Source organism: Myxine glutinosa, chromosome 2 (assembly GCF_964187855.1).
Source record: "Myxine glutinosa chromosome 2, kmMyxGlut1.1, whole genome shotgun sequence".
Taxonomy (NCBI): Eukaryota; Metazoa; Chordata; class Myxini; order Myxiniformes; family Myxinidae; genus Myxine; species Myxine glutinosa.
In genome coordinates this window covers 36,450,373-36,462,720 of record NC_136262.1, presented here as the reverse complement: position 1 = coordinate 36,462,720, position 12,348 = coordinate 36,450,373, and the positions used below count along the sequence as shown (strand labels likewise).

At 46.4% G+C, this 12,348-nt stretch overlaps 1 protein-coding gene across 1 annotated transcript in view; it reads right to left on the bottom strand.

Annotated features, from left to right (window-relative positions):
* Window positions 1–270: 270 nt before the first annotated feature.
* The window catches only part of PRIM2 (DNA primase subunit 2), a 35,540-nt gene continuing 23,462 nt past the window's right edge, over window positions 271–12,348 (bottom strand). The window contains exons 6-10 of the mRNA XM_078773181.1: window positions 8,690–8,827; window positions 8,112–8,179; window positions 7,456–7,528; window positions 7,049–7,234; window positions 271–793 (exon numbers count right to left, since the gene is read on the bottom strand). Coding sequence (XP_078629307.1) covers window positions 617–793; window positions 7,049–7,234; window positions 7,456–7,528; window positions 8,112–8,179; window positions 8,690–8,827 — 642 coding nt within the window. The 3' untranslated portion in view covers window positions 271–616. The remainder of the gene's footprint in view (window positions 794–7,048; window positions 7,235–7,455; window positions 7,529–8,111; window positions 8,180–8,689; window positions 8,828–12,348) is intronic.

Below are 12,348 nucleotides of genomic sequence, written 5' to 3'. Positions count from 1 at the left end.
TGTGTGCTTCCCTCTCTATCCCTCTCTTGTCTCCCGCTTCCTTCATTGCATGTTTTATGTGTCTGTGCATGTTTTCATGTTCAATGTGTTCGCTCTTACACGAGCCTCGATGCTTTATACAAAAAAAAAAAAAAAACGTTTTATTATCCCCATGCTTCAAAAAAATCTCATGTACTCAACTCACGTCATGCATTCACACCATGCTCCCCCCTAACAACCTCCCCCCACAAACACCCATCAATCCTTCCAAACCTCACCCTCCCATATGTTCACTAGCAAATAATCGCTATTTTATTTCAAGGTCAGCACATTGATTATGCAGAGATACATCAGCGATAATGAACCGACAAGAGAAAAAGAGAGGCATCCTTCACAGGCATCAACAGCTCAGAGAATGGGAGTCATTAACGTGACCCGTGTAGAAATAGCGCCATCACTCGATCACCAACGCCAAGACAGAAAACAAAAGAGCCTTACGCACTGTCAGATATACCAATTTAATCTACCTGTAGCCTAACCTTTTATGGTCCAGTTAAAATGAGGTGTTAGCTGAAAAGGAAAATCTCAAAATGTAATTTCACAAAAAGAACAAGAAAATAACAGGAACAAAAATTAATCAACAAAAACGTGTCAAATGATGCATTGCATGTCGAAGGGTGGACGTACCGTGGTGATCCCCTGGACCAGGTGTGTTTGCCTGGATGATCTTCATGCAGCTGTACGGAGTGTAATCCGTGCGTTTACCCTCTTTGCCATAACTGTGCCTGACGTTGTACGCGTAATCCTTCTCGAACTGCCGATGGCAAACAACGGGACAGGAATGGTAGAGTTGCTAAATACAGGTAGATAACCTAGCTCCGTGTAACGTCCAAAATTCCGCACATAAAATTTGTCAATCGGCATCAGCAATTGGCAGATCGTTAGAGGAAGGCCATAGGCTCAATAGTCATGAAAATGTAATCGGGATTCGTGATGCTGTTCCAAAATTAATGAGAGATGACAAAAAGGTTTCAGGAAGGAGGAAAAGGTGGACGTTGACATCGTAACTCGCATATGTGAAACGATTAGCAGACAAAGCGGCAGGGGAAAGTGAAATTCAATGGTAAGTAATGAGTTGAAAAGACAGATTAACATTTTAACAGAAAAATAAAAAACAGGGGCAATATCCCTGGGCACTCACCTGGTATAATAAAGCCATATACACCGACTAAAGGTATTTTAACAGTATCGCAATATTTTCAACCAATGCCATGGTGGCGCTTTCAGTCCGCTCGAGCAAGGAGGCTTGCTTCGATCTCTCCACAGCATGGAAGTCCTTTCCAAGGGTGTGGTGCTGACGGGGCCACCGTGGTGTTCGCAATACAGCCCGAACGAATATCGTCGCTTCGTGGCTGCTTTCCGCTGCCGAAATCCAGCGTGGCTTGGGCGATTCTGCCCCTGTTTGGAGAACACCCAGCGAGGCCTTCATCGGGGCCGAGCGAGCAAGACTTCCGCTGCCGAAATCCAGCGCGGCTTGGGCGATTTTGCCCCTGTTTGGAGAACACCCAGCGAGGCCTTCATCGGGGCCGAGCGAGCAAGGCTTCCGCTGCCGAAATCCAATGCGGCTTGGGCGATTCTGCCCCTGTTTGGAGAACACCCAGCGAGGCCTTCATAGGGGCCGAGCGAGCAAGGCTTCCGCTGCCAAAATCCAGCGTGGCTTGGGCGATTTTGCCCCTGTTTGGAGAACACCCAGCGAGGCCTTCATCGGGGCCAAGCGAGTAAGGGCGTGTCGGGACCTGGTTCGCGCCATTGACCGAGTGGTTCGCAGCAACCGGAGCTGTTTTCGGATGACGTGCTGATGTCCTTGGACTTCGCGCCAGGCTCTGGGCCGACCGGGCCGACGTGGTGTGTGGTGCTGATATTTTGAGAGGCTTGATTTCATACCCCAACCTCTCAACCCCACCTCCTTTTCTGCGACCCCACCGTTATTAGTTGCTAGTATTTTTTTTTTGTTTTGTGAAAGCCCACAATATATTATATCCTTATATACATATGTGCACATTATATATACTAGGGCATGCCCGTACTATATATAAGCTAGGACGTGCCCGTACGTGGGTGCCCGTTCCTTGCCAAAAAAAAAAAAAAAAAAAATTTGTGTAGGGGTGTGTGTGTGTAAACATCCTAGGGCGTGCCCGTACGTGGGTGCAAAAAAACATGCGTGCAAACAACAACAACAAAAAAAAACTTTGAAACCACGTGGCAGTAACGACCACAGAACCCCCCCCCTCTATTTACATGAATGGTTTGGTCCATTCGCAACGACCACAGAACCCCCCCCCTCTATTTACATGAAATGGTTTGGTCCAAAGCGAACGGCTTGCGGTGTTTGGTAAAGAAATCGCCATAGCTCGGTAACTACTTGTCCGATTAATTTCAAACCTTGAAAAGGCACATCCTCGGGTCCCCAGCAATATACCTGGCAAGTTTCAAGTATATCGGACCGGTAGTTGTCGAGAAACAGCGGTCACAGACAAACATACACACATACACACATACAAACACACATACACACAGAGATTAATGGAATTATAGATAGATATGTGCTTATATATATGGACTTCCGCTTCCGGTCCGCTCGAGCAAGGAGGCTTGCTTCGATCTCTCCACAGCATCAAAGTCCTTTCCAAGGGTATGGTGCTGACAGGGCCGCTGTGGTGCTGACCGGACAAACGTGGCGTGGTGCTGATGGGGCCCCCGCAGCCGTGATGCCCCCCCCCCCCAACCCTCCCCCAGAATTTCCATGTTTTAAACGTTTCCCAGTGCTTACCCTGGATTAGAATAGGTACACCGTATCGCTGCGTGTCGTAAGAGACGACTAAGAGGGTTGGCGTCAGGAAGGGCATCCGGCCATAAAAACATTGCCTCAAAAAGAGAACCATGATAATTACAACTACATATGGGCAGGGTACAGCCCGAAGTGGAGATCGGTTTCTGAGGTTTGGGACATGGAATGTCAGGACAATGACAGGGAGATCAGGAGAAGTGTTGGAAGTATTGGTCAGAAGAAGAGTGGACATATGTTGTGTGCAAGAGACGAGATGGAAGGGAAGTGGTGTGAGAATGGTGAAGGGTAGGCAGGGACAGAAATACAAGTTTGTGTGGCAAGGGTGCCTGGAGGGCGTGAATGGTGTTGGTGTCCTGTTTTCTGAGGAGTTTGTAGACAGTGTGGTGAGGGTGAGTGTGACTACAGTGAGTGATAGGTTGATGATGGTGAAAATGATGATTGGAAAGCTCTTGGTGAACGTCATCTCGGGATATGCTCCGCAGGTTGGTCGGAGCGATGAAGAGAAGGACAAGTTCTGGTGTGCGATAGAGAAGCTGATGGAAAACGTGAAAGATGAGGAAGTTGTTGTGGTAGGAGGAGATCTAAATGGACATGTGGGAAGGAGTATGGATGGTTTTGAGGGAGTTCATGGGGGTTACGGATATGGTGTGAGAAATGGAGAAGGTGAAAGGATTTTGGAGTTTGCTGATGGAGCTGATTTGTTGATTTGTAATACTCAGTTCCAGAAAGAGGATAATAAGCTTGTTACATACACGTCAGGTGGGTCGACGACAACCGTTGACTACCTTATGGTGCGTAGGCGAGATAGGGGGCACCTCCGGGACACAAAGGTGATCCCGGGGGAGGAGGCTGTTTCACAGCACCACTTGGTTGTCTGCGACATAAGGGTGAAAGGTGCGAGGAGAGCTTGGCGGGTGAAGTACCAACCGAAAATGAAGGTGTGGAGGTTGAAAGAGGTGACAGTAAGGGAGGCATTAAAAGAGAGGCTGAGTAGGGAAGAGGATGATGTGGTTGAGCTTGAAAGTGGTTGGATGTCAATGAAAGCTAGTCTGTTGGGAGCCGTTGGTGAGGTATGTGGATGGACAAAAGGACCACCGAGGCACTCGGAAACATGGTGGTGGGATGATGAAGTTGGAAAGAGGATTGACGAGAAGAGGAAGAAGTACAAGGAGTGGCAGAAGGCGAAGGGTACGGGAGCAGAAACAGCAGGGCATGAAAGTTATAAGGCAGCCAAGAAGGCTGCAAAGAAAGAGGTAGCAAAGGCGCAGGAGGCATGTAGGAAAATGTTCGGAGAACGCTTGGATTCGGAAGAGGGTCAGAGAGCAGTATTCAGGATTGCAAAGCAGATAGCGAAAGAGAGGTGTGATGTGATGGGGGTGAGTTGCTTGAAGGATGAAGTGGGACAAATCGTTGTGGACCCAGATGGAATTAAAGGAAGATGGAAAAGATATATGGAAATGCTGTTGAATACAGAGAATGAATGGGATGGCAACATCGAGAGTACCCCAGTTTTAGGACCGGCAGAGAAGATAACTGAGAAGGAAGTTGAGGAAGCGATAAAAGCAATGAAGAGTAGAAAAGCGGGAGGGCCGACGGGAGTTGTGGGAGATATGTTGAAGGCAGCAGGAAGTTGGGGTGTGAAGAGAATTACAGAGATCTGACAGAGAAGAGAATGACAGAGAAAAACAAGGTAATCTGGCGGTGAAAGAAGGCCGCATTCCAGTGGATTGGGGAACTGAGTACCCTCATCCCTCTATACAAGGGGAAAGGTGACCCTCTAGAGTGTGGCTCGTACCGAGCGATAAAGTTATTGGAACATGGAATGAAGGTAATGGAAAGGGTGTTGGAGAGGAGGATAAGGAAGAAAGTGAAGATCAACGAAATACAGTTTGGATTTATGCCAGGAAGAGGAACGACAGACGCACTTTTTATTGTGAGGCAGTTGCAGGAGAAGTACATGGAGAAGAGGAAGAAGTTGTTTCTTGGGTTTGTTGATCTGGAGAAAGCATTCGATAGGGTTCCACGCAATGTATTGACATGGGCAATGAGGAAGTTAGGAGTGGAGGAATGGTTGATCAGAGTAGTGATGGCAATGTACAAAAGAGCGCGCACAGCTGTAAGGACTAAGGACAGGAACAGTGGTGAGTTTGAGGTGAAGGTGGGAGTGCATCAGGGGTCGGTACTAAGTCCACTACTATTTGTAGCTGTGATGGAGGTGCTGGCTCAGAACGTAAAGGAGGGTTTACCGTGGGAGTTGTTGTATGCAGATGATCTGGTGTTGATTGCGGAAAGTATGGATGGACTGAAGGAAAAGATGAACAAGTGGAAGGAATGTTTGGAGACAAAAGGTTTGAAGGTGAATATCGGAAAGACGAAGGTGATGGCAAGTGGTAAAGCATGTGGTGAGGTGGAAAGAACTGGGAAGTGGCCCTGTGCTGTGTGCAGGAAGGGTGTCGGAGTGAACTCCATTCAATGTACAATGTGCGCTGAGTGGGTTCATCAAAAATGTTGTGGTCTGAGAGGGTCATTAACCAGTGTGGCAGCTACATTCAAATGTAAGGTGTGCACAGAGGGAGCTGCAGATGAAGGAAATGTTGAGTTGGATCTTGGAGACGGCATGAAGCTGGAAGGTGTGAAAACATTTTGCTACCTCGGAGACATGCTGAATGGAGAAGGTGGATCAGACTCGGCAACGGTTGCTAGAGTGAGATGTGCATGGAAGAAGTTTCGGGAACTGAGTGGCGTGCTGATAAGGAGGGGAGTGTCATTGATGCTGAAGGGAAAGGTGTATGCTGCATGTGTGAGAAGTGTTAAGATTGTTGGGAGCGAGACATGGGTGATGAACGTAGAGCAGCAACGAAGGTTGGAAAGGGTGGAAATGCGAATGGTTCGATGGATGTGCGGAGTATCATTGAGAGAGGGGAAGACAAATGATGAATTGCGAAAAATGATGGGAATAGAGCCTGTGATTGATGTTGTGAAGAGGAACAGGTTGAGATGGTTTGGTCATGTGTTGAGGAAGGATGAAAGTGACTGGTTGAGAAGAGTGATGGAAATTAATGTAGAAGGAAGTAGAGGACAGGGAAGACCGAGAAAGACTTGGCTAAAGATGGTGGAAGAAGAAATGCGGGCAAGGGGTTTAACAAGGAGAGATGCAGAAAATAGGGCAAGATGGAGACGAATGTCATGGGGACCGCAAGGCTAACCCCCGCTCTAGCAGGGAAAATGGCCTTAAAATGCATGTTGTTGTCATGTTGTTGTCAATGGTTGCCAGAAGATAGGGCAGCATGTGGAATCACACTAACGTAATCATAAGACAAAAAAATACCTATTTTGGGGGGCAATCCCACACCCTGCCCCCTACCGTAGAACCCCTTAGACCCTGATATTTCTAATGCCGTCATAATCTTTGGTAAACCACAGGTGATGAAGGTTGTGGTCAAGTTTCATTGAAACTATGTGTGGAGTTTCAGAGAGAGCAAATACCTACAGGGTGTCCACAAAGTCACGCGTCACAGGAAATAATTTTATTGATTAATTTATCATGGGAAATTAAATTATTTAATTCAACAATTAGCCTGGATATGTTGAAGAACATTCAGAGAAACCTGCTTTTCCATTTATAAACATTATTTGAGATTGGTGGGACACATTTCGAACAACTGATGTAGCCAACTTCACAAATAAATGTTTTGCCTATGATGCGCGACTTTGTGGACACCGTTTTTTGGGAGCAACCCCCAGTAGCCCCCCTCAGGGCCCCATTTTTTAATGCAGTGAACAAACTTTGGTACAACACTGGTGATGAAGGTTGTAGTCAAATTTCATCGAAATCGTGTGGGTAGTTTCAGAGAAGAAAGCAAGTACCAACCTTTTTGGGGGGGGGGGGGGGCGGGAGAGCGGGAGGGGAGGGTGAGGAGGGGTCAAACCTGGACCCACTTTGACCTCCCGTAGACCCCCTTAGAAACCGATATTTTTTAATGCTATGAACAAACTTGAGTTGCAACATACCAAATATCATTTGTGCCAAGTTTGGTAACAATCCCATCAGCAATTTCGGAGAAGAAGTTGCAAGTGTTTATGAACTGACTGACAGACGACGCACTATCACATAAGCTCCCCGGAACTATGTTCCAGGTGAGCTACTGAAAAAAGAGTCGAAGTTAAACTTAAACTTATTAAAAATACAATCAAGAAAAAAACAAAAAAAACAAGGAAGACCTTCTCTGGGGTAATGCTTCCTCGAGCGAACTCGGTCCTCCAGAAGGTTAGCGCCTGCTCCAGGGACAGGCCAATGCCTTTCAGGAACAAGCCGTATTGGAGTCGACCACCATGGCGTAGGTGATGCTTGTCTTGTAGTGCATAATGCAAGGAGCGCATGCACAGGGGGAATGATCGCGTAGCCAGCTGGAGGGGCACCATGGAGTCAGAGGAGCAGAAACAATTGGGAATATTAAAAAAGAACTATCGTTTAACAACATTGTGTGATGGCTTTGCAAGAAGTAAATTGACAGGCCATTCATATGTTCATGGCTATGTCTTGTATATCACAGGGTTGGTTCTACATAGCATTTCAAAGGTAACTAGATCACAACAGAATTGGTGACACAAATGTCACTCATACTCACCGAGTCAAGCTGATCAAGGGAAATGCTTCCAACATTTTTCTGCACAGAGTAGTCCTGCCCGATGTAGGCATAGCTAAAAAAAAAAAAAAAAAAATACTGGGTCAGGCCACTCAGCTGATGTAGTGTTCAAGGATCAATTTGTCACCAACAGGGACAACCAGATATCAGGGGCATCACCGGTCAAAATACAATTAGACAAAATAAAAACAAAAACTTTAACTTTTCAAATAAATTATTTCGGCAAGTTGTTTAATCCGTTGATTGGTAGGTAAGAAGCGTCTTCTTATAGTTGTGATCAATTAAGCTTTGGTTTTAACGCGATCCAAACTAGCAATTACCACTAGCAAATACCACTGTAGCTTCACTGAAGGTAATACCAGGAGGGGAGAAGAGAAACACGGAGGAGAGAGAGACAGGGGGGAGTGGGGAGAGAGAAGGGGAGAGAGAGGAGGGGGTGGCGACAGAGGAGGAACGGGAAAGGGGAAGGTGAGGAGGGTGAGGTGAGAGAGAGAGGATGGAGGGGGAGCGATGAGTGGGCGAGCGATAAGGGGGGTGAGGATGCAGGTAGCTAAGAAAGGGGGGAGCGGGGAAGGGGGGGATATAATATCGATATTTGTATATCACAGTAAGTAATACCCAATAACATCCTCCATTACCTGAGGTGCTTCAGCAGTGGTTGCAACCTCTCATCTCCTTGGATTGCAGGTAGGCCTCGAGCAGTGATCTTCAACAGCAGTGAAAACACACACACATATATCAACAAATAAATAGAATTTAAAAATAAAACGAAGTTAGGAGGAGAAGGGGGATCAGATGAACCTCTTAATAAAAAAATAAGCAAAACTCGAGGAGCAACGCCAAACTCAGACATGCAGATTTACGTGTGTGGCACAATCAAGCCATTCACGATACACACAGGTCGAGGGTTTAGTGCGTGATAAACCAGATCCTCCAAATCCCTCGTCCCGAGTCTGTACCAGGAGAACCATATAGACAACCAAAAGTGCACAAACATGTCAACAGCAGGAGAAGAACACAGCCACACAATGGTGGAGCTTGTCCAAAGTGTAGATAAAACAAATGTGAAAATAAGTTAACACCAAAAAAAAAATCACATTTTGGCTTATGATACTGCATTACCACAAAATGTTCCTCTCATCTCAAAAAACAATTAAAAAAAAAAGACTTGGCAGTCGATGAAATTGCTTTGTTGGAATAGCAAATTCACACTCACAGCGAGGGCCCTGGAGAGCGAGGTGCGAAAATCATTGAGCACGATGGAAACAAGGTCGTTGTGTGGTATGTAGGCCAAGCCATGACGGAGAAAGACCTTCCGACCACGGACCAGATCGAGTGCATCCGTGAATGGCACCTGCAGGGAAAGGTCAAAGTTCAATAAATAATATTCCCATTGCTTAAAACTGTGAGTAACTGTACATCAGTCAATTACTGTGTTTGCACTTAGGTTTTTCTCCAAAGGAACAGGCCCTAGGAAGGCGTTTCATTGCGGTGAGTTATGTGAGAATTTCTACAAATGCAGTTCAAACTAGAACGGCACTCGGTAGAGCGAATACCTCCACCAGGCTGAACAGTCTGTTTTGTATCCCACTGATAGACCGAATCTGGATTCGGACCTGAACCAAAATCGAATCGGCTTGTTCTTGTCACCTAACCAACTCATCCACAAAGTTTATTCCATAACTCGTCCACAACTTTTTAAACTATGTTATATATCGCTTTTCGCCCGATTCCTCAATGGTGAAGAATTACCTCAGAAAGCCCGAAACAAGTGTGGGTCCACCCTCAGGAGAGCCAGGAAACAATATCTCTCCATTCTCAAGACCGAACTCTCTTATCTGTCTCCCTCTTCCAAATCCTGGTGTCGTCTGGTCAAATCAGTTTCTGATGATTGTTCCCCCTCCATCCCCTCCCTTACCTCAAACGGCTACACAGCTGACTCCGCACGTGAAAAAGCTGAATGCCTCAACTCTGTGTTTGCCTCTAAATCTTGTGTCCCAAACCCATCCCTCTCTGTACCCACCGTACCCAGTCGTACCCAGCTGCTCCTGGACTCTGTTTCCTTTCCTCCTGACAAGGTGGAAAAGTTTCTGTCAACCCTCAACTCTGATTCTGCAATTGGACCTGACAGCATCAGCCCACGGGTCCTAAAATCCTGTTCTTCCGCTCTTTCACTCCCTCTCTCTGTTCTCTTCACCCTCTCTTTTGCTGAAGGTCATCTGCCATCTGCTTGGAAATCAGCCAACATCACCGCTTTACACAAAAAGGTGCAAAAACAGATCCTTGCAACTACAGACCAATCAGCCTTCTCCCAATTATCAGCAGTCATGGACTCCATCATTGCTTCGGATATGAAATCTTTCCTCTTCTCCAATGGCTTGATCTCTGATCATCAATTTGGTTTCAGAGCAGGTCACTCTACTCTGGACATGCTGCTTCTGCTGTCTCAACAATGGATGGAGGTCCTCAATGCCAAACAGGAAATTAGAGCCGTCTCCCTTGACACATCACGTGCCTTCGATACGGTCTGGCACCCCGCTCTGCTCATCAAACTCTCCTCCTTTGGTATCCATGGAAATCTCCACGCATGGCTGGCGGACTTCCTCTCTAGTCGCAGTCAACATGTGGCCCTGAATGGGTTCTCTCATCTCCTCTTTTTCTCAAGCTTTTGGGTCTCACTATCTGCCATGATCTTTCCTGGGAAAACCACATTTCCAAGCTGGCCTCCAAAGCCAGTCGCCGACTGGGCATCCTCCGTCGTGCGAAGTCCATCCTTGGCACACCTGAGCTCCTCACCACATACAAGGCTTTCATCCGCAGCTCAATGGAGTACTGCTCTCCCATCTGGGCTGGTGCTCCTGCCTCACACCTAGCTCGTCTTCACGCTGTTGAAACCAAAGCGTTCAGAATCATTGGAATCTCCCGCGATGAAGCTATCTCCGAGGGCCTTTCACTTACTCACCGCAGGGCAGGTTGGTGGTCTTTCTGTCTTCTACTGACTCCTCTCTGGCCTTGCCCCCCCCCCCCCCCAGCTCTCTCTGGGCTCTGTCCCCCAAATATTCCTACAGGTCGCACAAGATCTGCCTGCAACCCTTTTATGGTCAAACTGCCAAAATCAAGACTCTGCTCACCTTCACTCCTTCATTCCTCTTTTCTCCCGCCTCTGGAACAAACTCCCTCACTCTCTTCAATCCCACTCCTCCCTCCAGGTCTTTAAAACAGCTGTTCACAACCATCTCTTATCCTCCCCATCCAAAACCTTGATCTTTTTTACCCCCGCTAATTTCACCCCAAATCCACTTTTTTGAAAAACCAACTTCTTTCCTGGAAGTCCTTGGTGTCCTTGTGTTTTATACTTCTCCCACTCCCTCCCCCTTCCCACGCAACCTTTCACCAAGCCCTCTCCCTCCCACACATCTCCCGATGTACCTGCTCTCAAATGTTGTGTTTGTCTGCTTCCCCTTCTCTCCCCATCTTGTCTACCGCTCCCTCTTTTTATATATTTTGTTTGTCTGTTTGATTTTTTTTTTTTGTGATAAATGTTAGCTCTTTCACGAGCCTCGATCCTGTATCCAAAAAAAATAAATAATAATAATCACTTCAAAAATTACATAATTCTCGTATCCGAATCCATATTCAGATCTTAAACAAAATCGAATCGATTCGTCCCTGTCACACACCCAACATGTCCGCTAAGTTTAGTCCGAAACGGTCCATTTTGAGATATCCTGCTGTATGTCGGTTTTAGCCCCATCACTCAATGGTGAAAAATCACTTTTAAAATTCTCTGATCCGGATCGGGATCCAGATCTTCAGCAAAATTGAATCAATTCTTCCTTGTCACACACACAACCTCTCCACCAAGTTTCATCCGAATCCGTCCACAACTTTTTGAGATATCCTGCTATATATTGTTTTTGCAGTCTCTCAATGATGAAGAATCACTTTTAAAAAATTCTGGGATCCAGATCCGGATCCGGATCTTCACCAAAATCTAATAATTTCGTTCTTGTCACACACACTACCATCTCTGCAAAATTTCGTCCAATTCCGTATACAAATTTTTGAGATATCTTTTTCACAAACAAACAGATAAACAGACAGGGGTGAAAACATAACCTCCATCCACCTTCAGTGGCGGAAGTAATTATCTGCTTTCTCGGATTTGGAGGATTTTACAGACGTGGCACTTAATATGGAATTTTTTTTTTCTTGACTTGGGTTTAATTTCTGAACTCAGTATATCAATCTGGTGAGTTTCTTTTACACTTCGGTGATTTCTTTGTTAAAAGAACCATGTCACTGATTGTCTGTCGCAGCAAGAAGTCAATAACAGGATTATATCACAGGTGGCATGACAAAATGTACGGACAGGTACATTTGACGATTGGCTTCACAATCGGATATACAAGGGTTGTTGCGTTCTGCATTAGAGGAAAACAACTGCTGCACGTCCACAAAAGTTATTGCCGCTTCCTCTAGAGATGGTCTGTCAACTCGACAATGCTGTTTGTCATGGAGTGGTGGCTTTACGAAATTCCGGCATGAAACAGCGTGCTTTGCTCGGCAGTATGGCATCACTCAAGGTCAGGTGTCAAAGATCCTGAAACAAAATGCACAGAGGGGTGTCCCTACTCCAATACCGAGGCCAGGACGTCCCCGCAAAACCACAAGGAGGGATGATCGCCAGCTGCACCGGTTAGTCCACAATGGCCGTACCAAGTCAGCTAATCGGCTTGGGACTGAGTGGCAGCAAATGAAAAATGTGCCTGTATCCAGAAGGCTAGTCAACCAACGACTGGTTCAAGCAGGCTATCGTGCCAGGCGTCCCCTGAGAAAGCCACGCCTGGCCAGACAACACCGCCAGCGCCAATT